Source organism: Xenopus tropicalis, chromosome 3, assembly GCF_000004195.4.
Source record: "Xenopus tropicalis strain Nigerian chromosome 3, UCB_Xtro_10.0, whole genome shotgun sequence".
In the NCBI taxonomy this organism is placed as follows: Eukaryota; Metazoa; Chordata; class Amphibia; order Anura; family Pipidae; genus Xenopus; species Xenopus tropicalis.
In genome coordinates this window covers 132610042-132629969 of record NC_030679.2, presented here as the reverse complement: position 1 = coordinate 132629969, position 19928 = coordinate 132610042, and the positions used below count along the sequence as shown (strand labels likewise).

General features: G+C 43.7%; 1 protein-coding gene across 4 annotated transcripts in view; it reads left to right on the top strand.

Annotated features, from left to right (window-relative positions):
* The window catches only part of camsap3 (calmodulin regulated spectrin associated protein family member 3), a 59748-nt gene that overhangs the window by 26563 nt on the left and 13257 nt on the right, over positions 1–19928 (top strand). For 2 of the 4 annotated variants that reach the window (XM_031899325.1, XM_002941486.5), the window contains exons 2-6: positions 3683–3936; positions 14344–14472; positions 15008–15091; positions 15661–15693; positions 19299–19346. In XM_031899325.1, the coding sequence (XP_031755185.1) occupies positions 3683–3936; positions 14344–14472; positions 15008–15091; positions 15661–15693; positions 19299–19346 (548 nt within the window). The remainder of the gene's footprint in view (positions 1–3682; positions 3937–14343; positions 14473–15007; positions 15092–15660; positions 15694–19298; positions 19347–19928) is intronic. The other 2 variants (XM_018092517.2, XM_004912505.4) reach the window with 2 other exon arrangements.

Genomic DNA, 19928 nt, shown 5'->3' with positions numbered 1-19928 from the left:
AACTAAGAATATGAAGGCAGTCACTTTTTAGTACTTCCTGTCACTTCCTGTCCCGCAGAACATCAGAGGATCTGATACAGATAATTACCAGTCCACTAAAAGGCCTTGATAATAATCTGCTCACGAGATGCTGCATTGAGAAGGCAGGGTAGCTGCTATATACTATTAGATTCAGAGCTCCCTTTGCTGCTTACTTGTTCTCGACTTACCGCGGTCGTCCGCTTTAGGATATAGTGGAATGTTCTTACCATTAGTTATACTCCCTAATTACGGAATATTTGTCATGCAACCCTTTTTATTCTTTTAAAAGGACCAGTTGCCTTAAAGTTAACCTTTATTAACTTTTAAATAATAGGCAAGCTGTTCTTTAAATCAGGGTCAGACTCGACTGGCTGGACACTGGGACAAAAACCCGGTGTGCCCCACCAACCCAGGCCCGCTTCTGTGTATCTGTGCCCCCCTCCATCCCCAATTGTGATCTGAAGGAGAAAGGTGCAGAAGGGAAGGGGGGTGGTGTGAGATTCCAACCCTGGTGGGCCCAGGATACCCCAGTCTCACACGGCTTTATCTGCAAGGTCTGTGTTAGGGATAAGGGGACGTAGGAATGACAGACAGGTTTGTCTACAGCTCCTCCTATTCCAATCATTCATGCCCAGCCTGAACAATACAAGGGAATGAATATTCTGCAGAAACTTGTCAGACTTAATGGATGTTTTCATTGTTTGGCTTATAATAACTAGAAAATTGCCTTAGTAACAAAAAAATAACGTCATCGATATAACGTTCGACTATTAAGGTGTGTTCCACCTGCAGTTCTCAGATTAATTGGTAAAACCCAATTATGACACATTATAAATGAATATATTTAATGAAGCCATAGTTAAGTGCACACCCTTATACACCAGCAATTCCGTTTTGTAGATTTTGCCCAACAAAAGTTGCATGCAACTGAGGCAGATCTATTAAAGGCTCTGCTATAGAATTAACTGATTATTGGGGTAAACAGGCTGGGCACATTGGTACTGTACAAAGCTGCCCAGTAAATGCCCATTCCTCTAATTTGGCCAGTGGAAAATGTTGGCAGGACATATTCGCAGATATCATGGATTTGGCAAAAGAGATTGCCCCGGTTATAGCACGACACAGGGTAAAGTGTGCCAATTTGAGGATTGCTAAAGGCTGCAATTCTCTAAGCAATTTATGACCCAAATATTTCCTTTATTACCCACTTGCTGGAATGAGTTATTGCCTTCTGAAGTCAAACCGGTTCGGTAAGGTTCCTTGTCATAAATAACAGAACTTGTTTTGTATATGGGTTAAATTATTTGACCTTAACATTCTGGGTGATGCATTCTGTGCCAAGACGATTTCTATGTCATAAAAGTTTTTTGTTTTATTGTAAGCAGTTGGGCATTTTTTGGAGTGTCTCTAATTTTAATCTAATTTAAAAATGAAACAGATTGCTGGGCTCCCTGTTCCTAGCAACTGTACATACTACTTTAGTCCAGTCTGAATGAGACTAGGCCCCTTTATTCTTACACTGTTTCACCAGGTCCTTCAGCATTTTCTTTCCCTTAGTGAATATCATAAGGTTATCTCTCAGTTTACAGAAGTGCTGTAGGGCCTGATATGCGCCTGACAAGGGCCCTGCAAGTCACCTGAAGTGTGTGGAGTTTTCCACGTCAGGTAAACTATAAAGTTTAAAAATAAACTCTGAACTGGTTTTTCTAGTCAGACTGGTTAAATTGGCCATTAGAGCTTACTAGAAAAGGTGACAGAAAAATAAAAGTTAGATTTCCTTGTGCTGCTGTCACCTTGCTGGGGGGAGGGTCGTGTCCTTCCACTAAAGTTTGCTCTTGTGTTTGCTTTGCCCTGATCCTGTCAGGCAGCGGCTCCAGGTGACTTGGGGTCCCTTTGTTGTGCTCCGTGTCATTGCCTTGTTATTTGAGGAGGTTTATAAATCAGTAACTCACTCGGCTTTTACTTCTTTCCTCTATTCCCTACAGTCTAAATCAGGGGGGGTTATAAATTCCTTCTACGTAGCAACTTTATTTCTGTCAGCTGACCATGACTGTCAAGCAGCAACGCTGTATTCGCTGTGTGTTCTATATCTCCTCATTCTCAGTGATATATGTAAGGGGATTGAAGCATAAATAGTAGGGAGAGATGGTGCCTATAGTAGCAGTGGGATAATAGCCTCTGGGAAGGGACTGTGGCTGTGGGATAGCAGGTATAGTAGGGAGAGATGGTGCCTATAGTAGCAGTGGGATAATAGCCTCTGGGAAGGGACTGTGGCTGTGGGATAGCAGGTATAGTAGGGAGAGATGGTGCCTATAGTAGCAGTGGGGGGATAATAGCCTCTGGGAAGGGACTGGGGCTGTGGGATAGCAGTTATAGTAGGGAGAGATGGTGCCTATAGTAGCAGTGGGATAATAGCCTCTGGGAAGGGACTGGGGCTGTGGGATAGCAGGTATAGTAGGGAGAGATGGTGCCTATAGTAGCAGTGGGATAATAGCCTCTGGGAAGGGACTGGGGGCTGTGGGGATAGCAGGTATAGTAGGGAGAGATGGTGCCTATAGTAGCAGTGGGGGAATAATAGCCTCTGGGAAGGGACTGTGGCTGTGGGATAGCAGGTATAGTAGGGAGAGATGGTGCCTATAGTATCAGTGGGGATAATAGCCTCTGGGAAGGGACTGGGGCTGTGGGATAGCAGGTAAAGTAGGGAGAGATGGTGCCTATAGTAGCAGTGGGGAGATAATAGCCTCTGGGAAGGGACTGTGGCTGTGGGATAGCAGGTATAGTAGGGAGAGATGGTGCCTATAGTAGCAGTGGGATAATAGCCTCTGGGAAGGGACTGGGGCTGTGGGCTAGCAGGTATAGTAGGGAGAGATGGTGCCTATAGTAGCAGTGGGGGAATAATAACCTCTGGGAAGGGACTGTGGCTGTGGGATAGCAGGTATAGTAGGGAGAGATGGTGCCTATAGTAACAGTGGGGGATAATAGCCTCTGGGAAGGGACTGTGGCTGTGGGATAGCAGGTATAATAGGGAGAGATGGTGCCTATAGTAGCAGTGGGGGATAATAGCCTCTGGGAAGGGACTGGGGCTGTGGGATAGCAGGTATAGTAGGGAGAGATGGTGCCTATAGTAGCAGTGGGGGGATAATGGCCTTCTGGGAAGGGACTGGGGCTGTGGGATAGCAGGTATAGTAGGGAGAGATGGTGCCTATAGTAGCAGTGGGGGGATAATAGCCTCTGGGAAGGGACTGTGGCTGTGGGATAGCAGGTATAGTAGGGAGAGATGGTGCCTATAGTAGCAGTGGGATAATAGCCTCTGGGAAGGGACTGGGGCTGTGGGATAGCAGGTATAGTAGGGAGAGATGGTGCCTATAGTAACAGTGGGATAATAGCCTCTGGGAAGGGACTGGGGCTGTGGGATAGCAGGTATAGTAGGGAGAGATGGTGCCTATAGTAGCAGTGGGATAATAGCCTCTGGGAAGGGACCAAGCCATAGTTGTTTTATGTACCATATGTTACTACATGTGTTGTATTGGAGTGTTCTTGTCGCAGAGGCAGTGCCAGTTCCTGATTTCTGACTATATACAGCAGAGGAACTACACTTGCACTTTCTTCCACCTATGTACTAACTATATACTAACTATATTTTCCCTCTTTCTCCATTCAGAGGTCCCTGCAGAGCTGTGCTCCCCCTGCTACACAGACCAGTATGAACAAGAACACGTAAAGCCGGCAGCGATCGCCCTCCTCTTGTCCGCTGATATCTACTGCAGAGCTTACCGCAGAGCACTGCCCCATGACAGCTCCCCACCCCGGGACAATGCCGGCCTTCTCCTTATGTTGGCACGGAAGGGCTTGGCACCAACAAACCAGGGAGAGCCCGTGAAAACCTCAGATCTGAGAGAGAAGCCTATCCGCATGGTAGGTGTAGTGATTGGGGCTACAGTCATATTGTTGATGTTTTATATGGAGTTATGTGCTTGTAAATATAATTGGCCAGGAAGTAATTGCAGTGTACAATATGGAATCCCCCACCTTATTGCTAAACTACATCTCCCACCATCCCCTGATATATGAGTGCAACCACTCATATATTATAAGCAGTGCTGTACCTTAAACTAGTTAATCTAGGATTTGATTCAGGATTTAGCTAAATACCAGCATTGCTTGGAAGATTTAGATTAAGTTCCTTTGTTTAAGCCCAAGCCGTAAAGCCACATGCCATTAAAATATAGGAAAGTGAGACACACTTGGGGGTGACAATTTGTTAGGCACCCCCCCATCCCCAGTAAATACAATTGCTGGCATTTGCACCCAGATTGTAAGCTCTACGGGGCAGGGACCTCCTTCCTACTGTGTCTCATACCACATGGCACTTATATATATATATATATATATATATATATATGTATTTATTGTATTTATTTATTATATCACCTGTCCTCCCTGTGTGTAATTTTGTATTCTGTAAGACTGTACAGCGCTGCGTACCCTTGTGGCGATTTATAAATAAAGTTATACATACATACATACCCCTGATTGACACTCCTTGTGCAGGCCCTTGCTATTGCACAGAAATGTGCAATTATATTCACTGGGTGTACTTAACCTTCAGTTTAATGGTAGGTAAATATAACTAACCCACATGCTACTTACCTTTGCTGAATTACAGCTCCCAGCATTCTATGATCTGTGATGCCCTTAAGGGCAATGACAGACAGGGCTAGTATCTGTGGATTCCAGCAAATGCCAGAGGGGCTGCTGTAAGATGCCATAGACACTATTTATTGGACTGGTGGGGGCGCTGTTTGGGCCTCTGTGTAGTTGAAATGCCAGGGCCTAATTGAATCTCAGTCCGAGCCTGTTTTGTGCATTGTTGCCCCCATGAGAGACGGTTACTTGCGGGGGACAAAGTTATGCGTGCCATTGCTCTAATAATCTAGTCTCTGTTGACCCATCTTAATTGGGCTACTATATGTTGCCAGAGGGAACAGTTAGGGTAAGAACCCACAGAGTGTTTGTGGCGCCCGCGATTGAGCTCTACTATCGCAGGCGACAAACCGCTCCGAAAAGGCCTTCCACCAGCAACAACAGGAGTCGCCAGAAGAAAGCCCTTTGCATCGCTTTGTTTTTCAAAGTCACGCAAAGTTGCCTGCAGGAGGAATTACCGCAGTGATGCGAAGAACTTTCCACTGGCGACTCCAGCAGATGCCTTTTCGGAGCAGTTTGTCGCCCCCATAGTAGAGATCTTTCATGGGCGACACAACGGCTCATTGGGTTCTGACCCTTACAATATAGTATGGATATGGGACCCATTATACGAAAACCCGTTATCCAGAAAGTTACAGCTATCTCCCATAGACTCCATTTTTTACAAAATATTCCCATTTTCTCTGTTATTATAAAACAGCACCTTGTACTTGATCCCAACTAAGATATAATTAATCCTTATTGGAAGCCAAACAATCCTATTGCGTTTATTTAATTTTTAAATGATTTTTTAGCAGACTTAAGGTAGTGAGATCCAAATTACAGAAAGAACCCTTATCTGGGAAAATCCCAGGTCCCGAGCATTCTGGATAACAGGTCCCATATACTGTAGTGTAAAGTATTTATTTGGTACTCACTTTGGACCCCACACACACACACTTCTTGTCCTCAGACAATGAATACAGGACAAGATAGGACCGGTCTATTGTTTGTATTATACATACATACATACATACATTAACCATACAATCTAATTAGCTAATGGCACAAGGGATAGATTTCTAAGAAGTGGTTTTTAGGGGGTTGCAAAATCACCCCAAAATGCGTCTCATAGGGACCTTAAGTTGTAAGCTCCATTTGGACAGGGGCTGATGGGAATGATAGAGAATCTCTGTAAAGCACTGCAGAAATGTGTTTATGATATATATAATAAACAGATCATAATAATAAACTCATATCAATGTAGAGAATACCAAAGGATAGAATACTCCCTGTCTGCAGGAAATCTGTGTGCTGCCCACACTCCTAAATGCTCATTCCCACATGCACCCCCATTAATGCCAAAATGTGTGTTAATGTGCGTTGCCCCCTTTAGGGCTGTTTTTCTTTCATTTAGGTCTTTCATTATAGGCTTCAATCTTTCCAACATTGGCCCCTAGGTTCCAGTGCCCCAGTGTGGTCCTAACTCCTGTATACAGTATCTGAGTCTAGGGGGCTGATTTACTAACCCACGAATCCGACCCGAATTGGAAAAGTTCCGACTTGAAAACGAACATTTTGCGACTTTTTCGTATGTTTTGCGATTTTTTCGGATTCTTTACGAATTTTTCGTTACCAATACGATTTTTGCGTAAAAACGCGAGTTTTTCGTATCCATTACGAAAGTTGCGTAAAAAGTTGCGCATTTTTCGTAGCGTTAAAACTTACGCGAAAAATGCGCAACTTTTCGCGTAAGTTTTAACGCTACGAAAAATGCGCAACTTTTTACGCAACTTTCGTAATGGATACGAAAACTCGCGTTTTTACGCAAAAATCGTATTGGTAACGAAAAATTCGTAAAGAATCCGAAAAAATACGAAAAAATCGCAAAATACCGATCATTACGAAAAAAACGCAATCGGACTCCATTCGACCCGTTCGTGGGTAAGTAAATCAGCCCCTAGGGCTGTGTTTCTGCCATGTTACAGGTATGGATATCATGTGTTCGTTGACTTTCAAAGCTCAAAGGTTTGTTTGTTCTGCCTTTGCCAAGTTTTTATCTTTTCTACTGTGTGAGCTAAATTTAGTGAAGACCACTGCAGACAGCAGTGCAGTAAATGTGAGTAAAGCTGGCTATACCATGTCGCCAAACTAACTGATTATTTTTGGCAATTTGGCCACCCATGAAAAGTTCTGTGATCAGATCATATGGCCCATTTGGAAAGGAGTGCAGAAATGGAGGGTGAGAAAATTGCTCGGGGCTGCGGGCAGCCCTCATGAATCACCAGGGTAGTGAGTTTCTGTGGGGGTGCAGAATCAGCTGATAAAGATATCCCCATTAGCTGAGAGGGTATCTAGGTATATCCTCATTTCCTCTCACTGAGATTCAATCTGCCTCTTGAAATAGTAGCAGCGAGTGTCTGCTGTCTGACCCATATATGTTAAGTCCCATGGTTCTCTAAGTAAGCTAGTTACTCTTACCAGGCAGCCTTGTATTGAGCTATAGGTCAGAGCAGTTGAATTTATTTGCCTGTATGTGTATGAGTCCTTTGGCCGGCTCGCTGTACCTAGTGATACTCCTGCCAGACATCGTTGGAATCTGCTCCCTGCAACCAGATCCAGGGCTCAGGCTAAGTAGGAACTTTCGATAAGATCCAGTAACTCTAGACTCGTGCGCTCCTTACACTCTAACAAGCGGATTATTGAGCGATCTCTCATGGCCATGGGGAAATTGGAACTGGCTGGTAGCTAGGATTTACCCTTTGTTTATTTAGCTTTTAAAAAGACAGCAACATAAAGAACATAAAATTCAGTGTTGTGGCCCTCTAGTTAATATAGAATAGAGATCCCCAACCTTTTATACCCATGAGCCACATTCAAATAGAAAAAGTGTTTGGGAGCAACACAGGCATGAAAAAAATTCCTAGAGGTGCCAATAAGAGCTATAATTGGCTATTTGATAGCACCTGTGTTGACTGGAAGCCTACAGAAAGCTCTGGGTGGCAATAAAGCTGGCCATACACGGGCAGATCCCTGGGGCCAAACGATCGAATTCTACACGCGGCAATGGGACAGTCGGTTCGGGACCGCATCAATGAGCCGATGCAGTCCCCAATCCGACTGGACTTTTCTAACCTGGCCGATCGATATCTGCCCAATTTCATGCCAGATATCGGTCGGCCAGGCCCCTTGCTTCTGTCCCTACACGGGCCGATAACCTGCCGAGTCGGTCCAAGGGACCGATATTGGCAGCTATAATCGGCCCGTGTATGGGGACCTTTACACTGGGTTTTATGCAACCAAAACTTGCCTCCTAACCAGAAATTCAGAAATAAGCCCCTGCTTTGAGGCAACTGGGAGCAACATCCAAGGGGTTGGCGAGCAACATGTTGCTCCTCAGCCACTGTTTGGGGATCCCTGATATAGAACAATATCCCCCAGTGTCCCACAGACAGCTGTGCAGGTCATACACACAAAGGCTGGATGGGGGGTGCCCAGTTTTTAGGTTTTTGATTTGTACTAGGGATGCACCGAATCTACTATTTTCAGGATTTGGACGAATCCCAAATCCTTTGTAAGAGATTCGGCCAACTACTGAGCTTAATCCTAATTTGCATATGTAAATTAGGATATGGAAGGGTTAAAGAGCTGCGGTACGCTGTGAAAAATTTTCTATTTCCATGTTTGGGACAAAAAGCCATGTGATTTTATGGAATCAGATTTGGTTCGGCACTTGGGCGGGTTCTCCCCGCTGTGTGGTCATTTTAGACCCTGGGCCACATCCCTGCTGGCTATGTATTTGGGCATTATAATACTTAGGGGGGCATTATAGATATACTTAGTGACAAATAAAGGTATGTATGCAGAAAGTAAGTGCAGGAGAATCCACTCAGTGACAAAGTGAAAGTCAAACGTTGTTATATAAATAAAGCATATTTGCCTTGTGAAGTTCCGGGAGCAAAGGTGCCATGAAGATCCCTGTAGCTGCTCCGTGTGTGTCATGGCTGTACAGCCTGATATAGTCTGTATGAATCATTGCTTATGTAAACTCAAGCCTTCCCAGTATGCACTCCAACATTATTTAGCATATCCTTTGTTGATCCAGTGGAGATCAAGGCACAACCTTGGCTGAATCAGGGGGAGAGTGAGTGCTCCTGTGCTTAGGTGTCGCTCTGTGCCCTGGGGCTAAGGACATGGCTAGCACAAGCCCTGATCAAATCCACGGCCAAGGTTTAATCAAGATCCCCCCTGGATATGATCTGTATTCTGATGAAACAACAAAATCCCATTTCCTGATGGGTGGGTGTCACACTATGGCAATACTTGTTATCATTTAGCTGTGATGTAGACTGTAATATAAACACAAAAATGTATTGTTTTTGTTTAGCAGCTCTTCAGTTTGCGATTTCAGCAGTTTAAACATGGAATCAATGGGAAGATAGATAATGAAGTGTTTTGGTTGCTGGGTTCATTAACCCCCCCCCCAATAATCTGCATTTTTAATTGCAAGATGGAAAGTCTAATGGAAAATTTGCTAAGAACAGGATATTGTATAACCTACTCAAAGTTAAGCTAGTTAAAGTTAAGGGGTGAACCAGCCCTTTAGGGTGAAGACACACAGGGAGATTAGTCGCCGCAACTTTTAATTAACCTGGTCGCTGCGATTTTTAGCCTATATCTTATAAATGCGTCACTGCAACAAATCGCGCGTGCATTTTCATCGCTCGGTTTAGTCGCCGCGACTTTTTAAAATGTTGCGGCGACTAAACCGAGCGATGAATCACCCCGTGTGTCTTCGCCCTTAAACCTGGGTACACGTGCAAACATTTTTTTGTACCATTTCTGACTGGCCTGTACAACAGTCGGTGTGAATATTTCCCACCAGAACTAGACCTTAGCCTGGTCAGCCTTTGATGGGACTGTAATAGAGGCCAACCGCACACTGTACAGGCTGCACTTGGATCAAATGGGCCAAATGACTAATATCTGATTAGTGGCCAACAATACTCCTCATTTCAGATTCAGCATGCCAGCCAAAAAAACTATTGGGTGTAAAATACCATGGGGGGCAAGGACCACATTGCTGTAGTTCTCCCCCGAACAGTCTCTGTAAGCCCACATTATGATGTGTATGCCTTTACAAATACCAGCTTGATCGTTTCCCTTATGCCTGGGCCACTCATTCTGCCAAACAAGCAATTTAACATCCAGTTTATCAAGGAATGTTAATGTGGGGGAAATTATTTGCCAATTTTTTTATTTTTTATTTTTCCTATCCTTGGCAGTAGCCTACTGGCATTGAGAAGACTCCCTCTGTCATATCCATGTATCCAACATCCTTCTGCAGATGCTCAAAGTGGCTGCTGAGAAGCGCCGTGGGCAAAAGGAATAAATAGATGTAGAATAAATGACCACAGTGTTTATTAAATAGATTTTCTGGAAACCTAAGTTATACATATCAAAAACCAACAGATATATTTCTTATTGCAAAAAGCCCAAGGGTTTCAGCTAAAGTGACAAATACTAATAACCGTGACACAAACCTATAAAGAACTATTGTGGCCCTAATTAACATAGTTAAAATGTATAACCTGAACAGCCCGCACCTCCCATATTATTATTGCTATTAGGCTTTATTCTTTTTTAATAGCCCCAACCTTTATAAAGAATGTTTATTCACTGGAACTAGGGTTACACTCCTTGCTCCAGCAGAGATTGCAATCTAATATCTTAAAAACAGGTATGGGTATGGGATCCCTTATCCAGAAACCCGTTATCCAGAAAGTTCTAAATTACAGAAAGGCCATCTCCCATAGACTCCATTATAAGCAAATAATTCTAATTTTTAAAAATAATTTAATTTTTCTCTGTAATAATAAAACAGTACCTGTACTTGATCCCAACTAAGATATAATTACCCCTTATTGGGGGCAGAACAATCCTATTGGGTTTATTTAATGGTTAAATGATTCCCTTTTCTCTGTAATAATAAAACAGTACCTGTACTTGATCCCAACTAAGATATAATTACCCCTTATTGGGGCAGAACAGCCCTATTGGGTTTATTTAATGGTTAAATGATTCCCTTTTTCTCTGTAATAATAAAACAGTACCTGTACTTGATCCCAACTAAGATATAAATAATCCTCATTGGATGCAAAATAATCCTATTGGGTTTAATTAATGTTTTATTGATTTTTTAGTAGACTTAAGGTATGAAGATCCAAATTACAGAAAGACCCTTTATCCAGAATACCCTTGGTCCCGAGCATTCTGGATAACGGGTTCTATACCTGTGCTGTTTTATAATTAGAGAGAAAAAGGAAATCATTTCTAAAAATGTTTTTATTTTGATTAAAATAGAGTTTATGGGAGATGGCCTTTCCGTAATTCGGAACTTTCTGGATAATGGGTTTCCGGATAAGGGGTCAGGATACCTGTACCGCGTGCTCATATGTGTCTGTATAGACATTTGCTATGCAATGACTGCTGAGCCTGGGGCTGGGGGCAGTAGTACATACCTCAGTGCGGCTGGAACAGGTATATTATTTATTCTTTTCCTGCAAGGGCTTGTGTTACTAGCAGAACCTCGGCAGCCTTGCCAGCTGTGGGAAGGTGGATAGATTTAGGGGTGGTAGGCTGTAGCAGTTCAATTTGACATGTCATCCATAAAATATAGCTCTTATAATTTGCTTAAACACGTCTTCCAGTAGTGATGGTGATCAGGGTGTTCCTAAAACACCTTCAGGAATTTGCCCAAATCCCTTTCAAATGCTCAGATAAGAAAAGGCTTAGGGAAATGGTTCTTTGAGGATTTTGGCGTGAGTAGGTCGCTAAGGAGCTTCTTGGCTCCCATGAGCCTTGGGTATGGGCTCATAGTGGGCAGGAGTACCTAGGCCAGTGCACTGAGTACATGTTGCATCAAGTCATCAGTCATAGGTGTGTGTTTGGCTGAAGTCATACTTGAATCAACGGATGAAGGGTTACGTGATGTTCTTGTGCTTGCCTGGCTAGTGGCGAGTTGTGTTTGTATTTATAATTATGTTGGGAAACTGTCACTGTGCCTGATGGGTCTAAACTTGGTGCAGGAACTATGGTGTACCAGGTCTGATAGTATGATTGCCCTGCAGTTATTTCCTATTAATATCAAATATCACAAATGCCTAGCTCAGCGCTGTCCAACTTCTGTGGTACCGAGGGACGGAATTTTTCCGACCTACACGGTGGAGGGCCGATAATGGAAGCCAGTTTTGACCACTCCCCCTTTTGAAACCGCACCCACTTGAAACCTCACCCGTGTTATCACATGACCATACCCATATTAATGGTTGTAGTACAGCAAAAATCTGCCATACTCTGCCTTCCCTACCCTACCTGTGTGTGCCCTACCCTGCCTGCCCTACCCTGCCTGTGTGTGCCATACCCTGCCTGCCCTACCCTGCCTGTGTGTGCCATACTCTGCCTGCCCTACCCTGCCTGCGTGTGCCATACTCTGCCTGCACTACCCTTCCTGTGTGTGCCATACTCTGCTTGCCCTACCCTGCCTGTGTGTGCCATACTCTGCTTGCCCTACCCTGCCTGTGTGTGCCATACTCTGCTTGCCCTATGCTGTATTGCACACACAGGCAGCATACAGTGACACAATGCTGGCACAGCTCCTACAGTCTGCACAATAACTATATATTAAAAAAAACTTTTTAATTGCAGTACCACCTAAGTATATATTCTTTTTGTAGGGTGAAGGGATTATTTGTGTGTTTCTACTGCTCCTGAGGTGTGAACACGGGAACAATGGGGGTGATTACAGCCTGAGCCTGAGGTGTGAACATTGCAGGGGGGGAACAATGCAGAGATTAAAAGGTGTGAACAGTACAGGGGGATTACATATTTAAACAATACAGAGGGATTACAGCCTGAATCTGAGGTGAGAACCATGCAGGGGGGCAGTTAATCTCAGTACTGATACCATTTAATGCTTACTCAAAGGTAAGACATCAAAGCAGCCAGACAGGTGGGGGGCCACACAGAGGGGGGTCGCGGGCCGCCAGTTGGACAGCACTGGCCTAGCTTATTGTGGTAGAGCTCCTTCTTCCTCTGTGTATTGGCATTTATACAAAGACATGGAGGCCGCCATATTTCTTCACTTGTTTTCTGTAGCAGTGAATCAAAGCATTGCCATCTAGTGTCTGAGTCGAAGTGTGGAACAAGGCTTTTATATCAGAGGATTAAAACTCTTTATGAGTAGTCTGAACCTGCATATTGCAAGTGTCTACACCTTATATAAAGTGTGGTGGTGCCTGAGGGTTTATCTTGTGTCTGTGCCAGCGCAATGAGTGGGTGCCGTGTTTCCAGCTTGGTGCATATAATATCGCTGAATGTATACTCGTGAAGATCACACGGATAAGCCAAGCTTATAAACATGAGATGAAGTTCCCTCTTTGCTTGGGAAAAGACATCCTTGGATAATTTTGGAAAGTGTCCCTGGGAAAAGAAAAACATTTCAACATTGGCAACTCTGTATTATGTGAGAAGGAAGGAGGCCAAAACGGGAGGTCAGGCTCCGTATGTGCATGGCAGAACACCCAAGGGTAACATCTTGTCCCGTGTCACGGGAATGGCACAGACACACACGGGCCAACAGCAATAGAGATGGATTCCATGTTCCAAAGTTTGTTTCTATTATACAAAGCCTTTTTTTTTTTTTTACTTTATCTTTCTTTTCTAGTGTTAAATGCAGTCACCCACCCACACCCCATGATCATAATAACCTATAAAAACCTTGTTGTCAAGTTCTAGAAATTTTCAGCTTCTAACCTATAACATCTCCCTCCAAATTCCACCCTGTTAAAGTTACCCCAATTACTTGCTTTGGGCACCTCAAGATATTCTTTGCAAGGGGTAGGGGGCAGCCACTCAGAAGTCATCTCTGACTAGTCAACTTTAGTAAGACGAATACAAATCCAACATTTGATTGGTAGCTGTGATTTACCATTCTGGAATAAAATGTATATCTGTTACCCCCACCCACACACAAACACACAACATTCCCAGCTGGAAAACTGAGAAGTTTTATGGCTGAGACACATCCCTTCTATGCCCAGTTAATCCACTTTTTCACCAAATCAATTCTAAATCAAGCTCACTTTCACTAAGCCCAGTCCCTTTAGGAAAGTGATGGGAGGGTTGGCCTGAAATTCATAAGATCAGTGGGTCATTTGGGTGGTGGGGCAAATTTAAAGCAGGGCCTTTTGTCCCATACTTGCGCCAATTCTTCCCAGGGATGTAACCATGCCAGCACATTTGTGGAGGGGTCAAGCTGTGGGTTACAGAGCACGTTAGGGGCAAGTTGGGCGTGGCTAGCAAGGTGTTGGTTAGGGTGAGAAATTTTCAGACCCACCTATCTCTGCTTTGGGGTCCACAAATTGGGACAGTTTAAATAAGGATAACTGGAAATAGCGTGTATATAACAGGGCAGTCATTTTACAGCTGTAGGTTCATAAATTTCAACTTAAGTAGATACTTGCGGAGCTTCTACAGCAGCCATATAAAAATCTTTCCTGAGTCCTGAGCTGACCTAATGCTATTGATTGCATGGGAATGGAGAATGCAGCTATTTACTCTAATCTCTGCTCCTCACAGGCTGCCCACCTCGCTCTGATTGACTCTCTGATGACTCTCTACTCAATCCACTGCACTGCGCCCCTCCCTCCTGATGCAGAGATTAGCCTGACCAGCGTGGAGACTAAGCTTCTTGATTGGATAGATAAGGTATGTATGTGAATACAGACTCACTGCGGGTCATGGCTACAAATCAGCCCTGTCTTTTCCTACCCCACCCTATCTATCTCAACATGGCGCACCTTAATTGTTTATTTGGTGACTTTTCTGTAGATTTTAGAAACTAAAACTGGTTATACACAGTAATATCCGTTGGGTTGCTTAGGCCACACAAGAGGTTCATAGTTTGTCCCGTGACCCATGCAGAGCTCTCCGAAGAGAACCATATTCTCAGCAAGATGTAGTCCCAAAACCCTTTATCAATATGAGGTTGAGCCCCGACCAATGTTTGGGGCTCAACATTTGGTCAGTGCTCAACCTCAGTCAAGAGTAGCCCATTCCCGATCAAGTATTGGCCACTAATTGGGCTTTATATTATGTTCCAGTGATCTAAAAAAAAACCCCAAATAATTGGGTTAGCAACCCTGCTGCAAATCACCCCTGGTTCTGACTTCTATCTTTCTAGAGTATTAATGTACAGTCTTTGTTTGCCTTCTGTGTAAATGTAACACTGGTCTGTCACCAGGTAAATAACCATCTTCTTGATGAAGCTGAAAGGGAGCAAGGGAAGAAACAGATGTCCGCCCCAGAGGGGCAGAACCAGGCCGGGGTAAGTACATAGACTTTTTAATTGCTGTGTTTTATATAGGTTCTTTTCAACAAATCCCACTCTCCCCAGTCATAAACCAGTTGCTAAACTGTACGTCCCTGCTAATGCTTTTCACTGCCCTTTTCTGTTCTAGACATGTTGGGTTTTGTCTGACTCCACTGGTTCCCAGGTAGAGGCCAAGTCAGTGTATGCACCCCACCGCCACACAGGCTTCTATGCACATTATGTTTCTTTTTGACACCCACATGTCCTGGTCTATATGTGCACCCTTAGATAGAGGCCCTGTTGTACCCTTCGAGCCTACACTGTGTACCTGTACAGAGTACCATATACCTGGTTCTGCCACTTTGTCTCTGGCTTCTCCATGTTCCCGTCAGTTCCAAGAGCCAGTAGCTAGATGTGATATATCCCTATATTATCTGCTGTGTATCACAATGCCTTTTTCTACCACTCTATCAATCTCTGCTCTCTCTGCCCTTGGTTTCCAACAACTTATCTGTCTTTTACCCCTTTCTCACCTCCTTGCCCCTCTTTCTCTACCGTTCCCTCCTTTTTTTCTCTTTCTCCAGTGCCCCTCCCGCTGGTACTGGAAACTGGTCCCTGTAAGTGGCTTTTCATGTTTTCTTTCCATTATGCCCACCATTCTTACCCCAACCCTCTCCTGCTTGCTCATTTATGTTTTCTCCTTGCCACTGCCCATTACTGTGGTACTGTTAGTTACAGAATGACTTGCATGCAAATATAAACAGCCTTAAGCTTGGCCATTACAAAGAGCAAAGGTTTATGGGATAGGATTTTGCTTACATTTCTCTGCCTGTCTGTATGTCTTTGTTTATACCTGTGAGTGAGCCTCTGTTTATCTGCTGTCAGTTCCTGGGGTTAAGTATCTGTATCTGTGCCTTGTCTGTGTGTATGTATCTGGTGTATTTGTGTGTCGGCACTGCTGGGTGTGTTGGGTATAACGGTGTATATTCCTGCTGGCGTGTGTGACGTTCCTGGATGTAACACTGTGCGTGTCCTTTCTGGTACATTGGCATGTTTGTGAGGTGCACTGGACATCATCATGTTCTGTGCTTCTTCTATGAAAGCTTCTTTGTGGGCCATAGGCACAGGCCACTTTATCATCTATACAGGAAGGGGTTGGTGTACACTTTTGGAGCCCATGGATTTCTAAAAAGTGAAAATATTAGATATTTTATCGTAAAGTTAATTTTATGTGGACCACAAATTGATATTATGTGGTCTAAAATTCCCAGCATCCCACTAGCAGCCAAAGTATCTCTGTTTTGGGGCCTTCTCCATCTTATTCCATCCCTGGTTAGGGCCCAGTTAAACCTATTCTGTGTATGTGAATTTAAACACTGTTGTGATTGGGCCAGACATGTCAACTTCAGGAGTCACCCTGAATTCCCCCCACCCACGTCACATGGTCACCCAGAGTAACAGGCCTGTCACCTGCTGTAATTTGCACCTGACTTTGACCATAATCTTTAAAATTGTCACCCAATCATAACCTGCAGTAGCTGGGAGCACATTTGGTGGGCGGGGCATGGGCAGAAACATGGTGGAGCATAAACTTAAAGCTGACGTCTAATATCCTTCCATTCAAAATCCAGTGAATGCGAGCGCAGTGTGATTAGGGGCCCATATCTCGGTGTGTGTGTGTCTCTCTAACCCTGTCTTAGGACTACCATTCAGTGTTTGGTATGACTTGTATCTAGCATCTTATTCTATCTTCTACTCTCGTTGCTTGTTAAGTGTTTTTATATTTTATATATATATTTTTCAACTCCTTAATTCTTTATTTTGCTATATCCCATAACCCTTTGCAAACCACCTGCTCAACCTCTTAGACCATGGTGTGTAGGGCTAGCTTTATTGTTCTAAACAATCCATGTTACTGGGCCCTAGAACCCTTGGCTAAATGACTATGAGTTGTCCATTCATCATGGCTCTGGCTTAGAAGATATATAAATATATATATTAGATATCCCCCTCCAACCCATGGACTAAGAAGTGATGTTTTTTCTGCAGTATGTTTTAATCTCAGCCCCATTCTGTGAAGTCTGTATGGGTGTCCCACCTTAGCACCCACCTTAGCACCGGCAGGCTGGGGTGTCCCCATGGGACTGAGGTTTAAAAACTTTGTTTTAGGAAACTTGTCCCTCTTACTGGTCAGTTCCATTGCAGCATGTCTTGCAGTTGGTGAAATTGTCTTCTGTTTCCTCATTGTTAGTATTTTTTTTATTTAATTTTTTATTTTTTAAATTCATGTTTTCCATCATTCTGTAAGAGGATGGGCCAGTGCCGGAGGTGCTAAAGCAGCCATCTCTTTATATGCAGGAGGTTTACAAATCTCCAAAAACCTTCAGCCTGAGAGTGTATCAAGTTCTGTTCCTGGAATGAAACCCAAACTCAATATACCAGTCTATCCGCCGAACACGTGAAGTGCAACATGACCGCACTTTAACTGAGCATATATATACTTTTTATATAACGGTCTTCCATTTTTTGCCTTAAATAATCAGGATATAGGAGGCTTGTTATGTTGACAGGCATTCTAGCAAGAGATTCAGTTGAGAAAGTACAGACCAGTTCTTGTAGCCTTTGCATTTGCATTAGACGTCCATTAAGGCAGCCATTAGGCGTCTGACAGAGCTTGTGATTGAATGCGTATCTCAAGGCAATATGTATAATCCCAGTGGAAGCCAGTATGGCTGCCTCTGCTGTGCAATCATTTTCTAAAGTGGGTTGGGTTTCCAATCAGCAGCACTGGGATTCTACTTTAGAAGAGCCGATGGGATCTTTTCACCTCTGGAAAGGGTCTTCTTATTCCTTTTGTGTTGATTTTTTTTCTATAGGAACCTGTTGGCCTGTTTCAGCTCCCCGTGGCCTCCAATGAGGTCATTTCTTTGGATAGTTTCCTAATAATTGGGAAATGATGCCAGTGATGGACTAGCGACGGCAAAATGGGGCTACAGGGTGGTTTAGCAATGCTTACAGATATATCTGTGCACATAGGAACCAGCGGACATGTATATATATCAGGATCGGCTGTTGGTGTGGAAATCCCAGTGCTTAATTATGGACTGCTGTTAGCTGTGCCTTTTTGTGCTCTTATTGGCCTGGGATTGGAAAGGCAATACAGGAAAACTAGGTCTAAAAAATCTGTTCAGTTAATTCATATCCCTTATGTAAGCAAGAGAATCTTTCTGGTCAAGAGGTCCTCTCTAAAGCTTGAGATCTAGTGCACATATTCCTTTTTTCCCTTATAAATTGTGCCCTGAAGCAATCATGGAACTCGTTTTAGGCCAATACATGGATAGCCCAACAACAAAAATAATGGGCTAGATGTTAGCCATGCAGGTGGCCTATTCTGATGGTCAAAATCGGTAGCCTTCAGGATAATGAGATATGAAACTCTGATGTGATCACAACTTTTTTATGTAACATCTGGTTGTAGATGAACCACATCGTGACTTAGCCAGTTCTTAGCCCTTCTCATCTGAATGGACCTTAAGCACGACAGCTGGATCACTCTGTATGTGGCCAACTCTATGCAGATCATTTGGGAAAGGCAACCATTTTAGTGCTTAGCATGGGCTTGATGGTATGCAAAGCCAGAAAGGCCAGATTTGTGACTTTTTTCCCCCCATGTGACGGCATGTTTGGAAAGGAAATAAAAAATTGGCCTGAAATTGGCCAAATCTCAATTGCGCAGGTTTGATTTTCGTCAGGACTGCGTCTGCTCGTTTATGCGGCCTCTGAACTGACTGCAACTATATGCGCCGTTCTAATTTGATCGTTTGGCCCCAGGGCCCAATGACCAAATTAGCCCAATATCGCTCCACCTGTAGGTCTGGCCACTGTGTGGCCCCCTTTACATTCCAAATTGACTTGAATCAAAAAATTATATTAGGCAAAAAAAATGCTGATCTCCTTTTTCGTGTATTTGTAAAGTGCTCTTTGCAACCAATCAGCAATTAGCTTTTAATAGTATAGTCTAACTAGATTTCTAAAAGCAAATAACTGATTGGCTGCATTGAGTTATACAGGGCAGGGGCCAATGCACTCATCGGAGGCACAGAATAGGAACTGCTTTAGCCCCCAGCACTGTCCGTCCCCACCTCTGTGTCTGTCATTCTGTCCCCCCTTCCTATATGAAGACGCCCTGACACTCTCCGTTGCTCTTTTCCGTTGCATTTAGCATGCCATCGCTTTTTGTTTAAAGGAGTCTGGGAATAAGCCTCCCGTGGTAACGTATTGTGCACGCCAGCATTATCAACTATTTCACCTGTGTTTTCCCCTTTTTCAGATATAGATAGATTTATTTCTTCTGTAACACATCTTTTAACCTTACCAAACCTGTATTTCTTCCTTGTTATTACGATTCCGGGTGGGGGGGAAAGGCCATAGCTTATCCAGTGCTCAGTTCATTCCTGCTCTTTATGTCAATTTAAACATTATAATATTATAGTCCCTTTCCTGCTTGCACAGGGAAATATAATCAAATTTGTCCTTCCTTCCCCTGACAAAGCAGCACTTGTTCCGTGCTTTATGGCTGAGAATCAAGCCATCCTAAGCAGAGCGGAGATCCTTCTCATTGTTTATATCACAGGAAAATACTTTAAGTTTTTTATTTGATAAGGCCTTATCAGTTGAAACTCATACATACAGGACCTTGTTTCTTTATAGGAACCAGAGGGCACATGTCTAGGATGGCAGCTCTAGGGGGCCAGCCCCCCACTTTATACTCCCTATCCCACTGCCCGACACTTGCAGCTGAATCCAGGGGAACTACCCATCTTTTCTGCAAATGGCGCATTCACAAAGAATG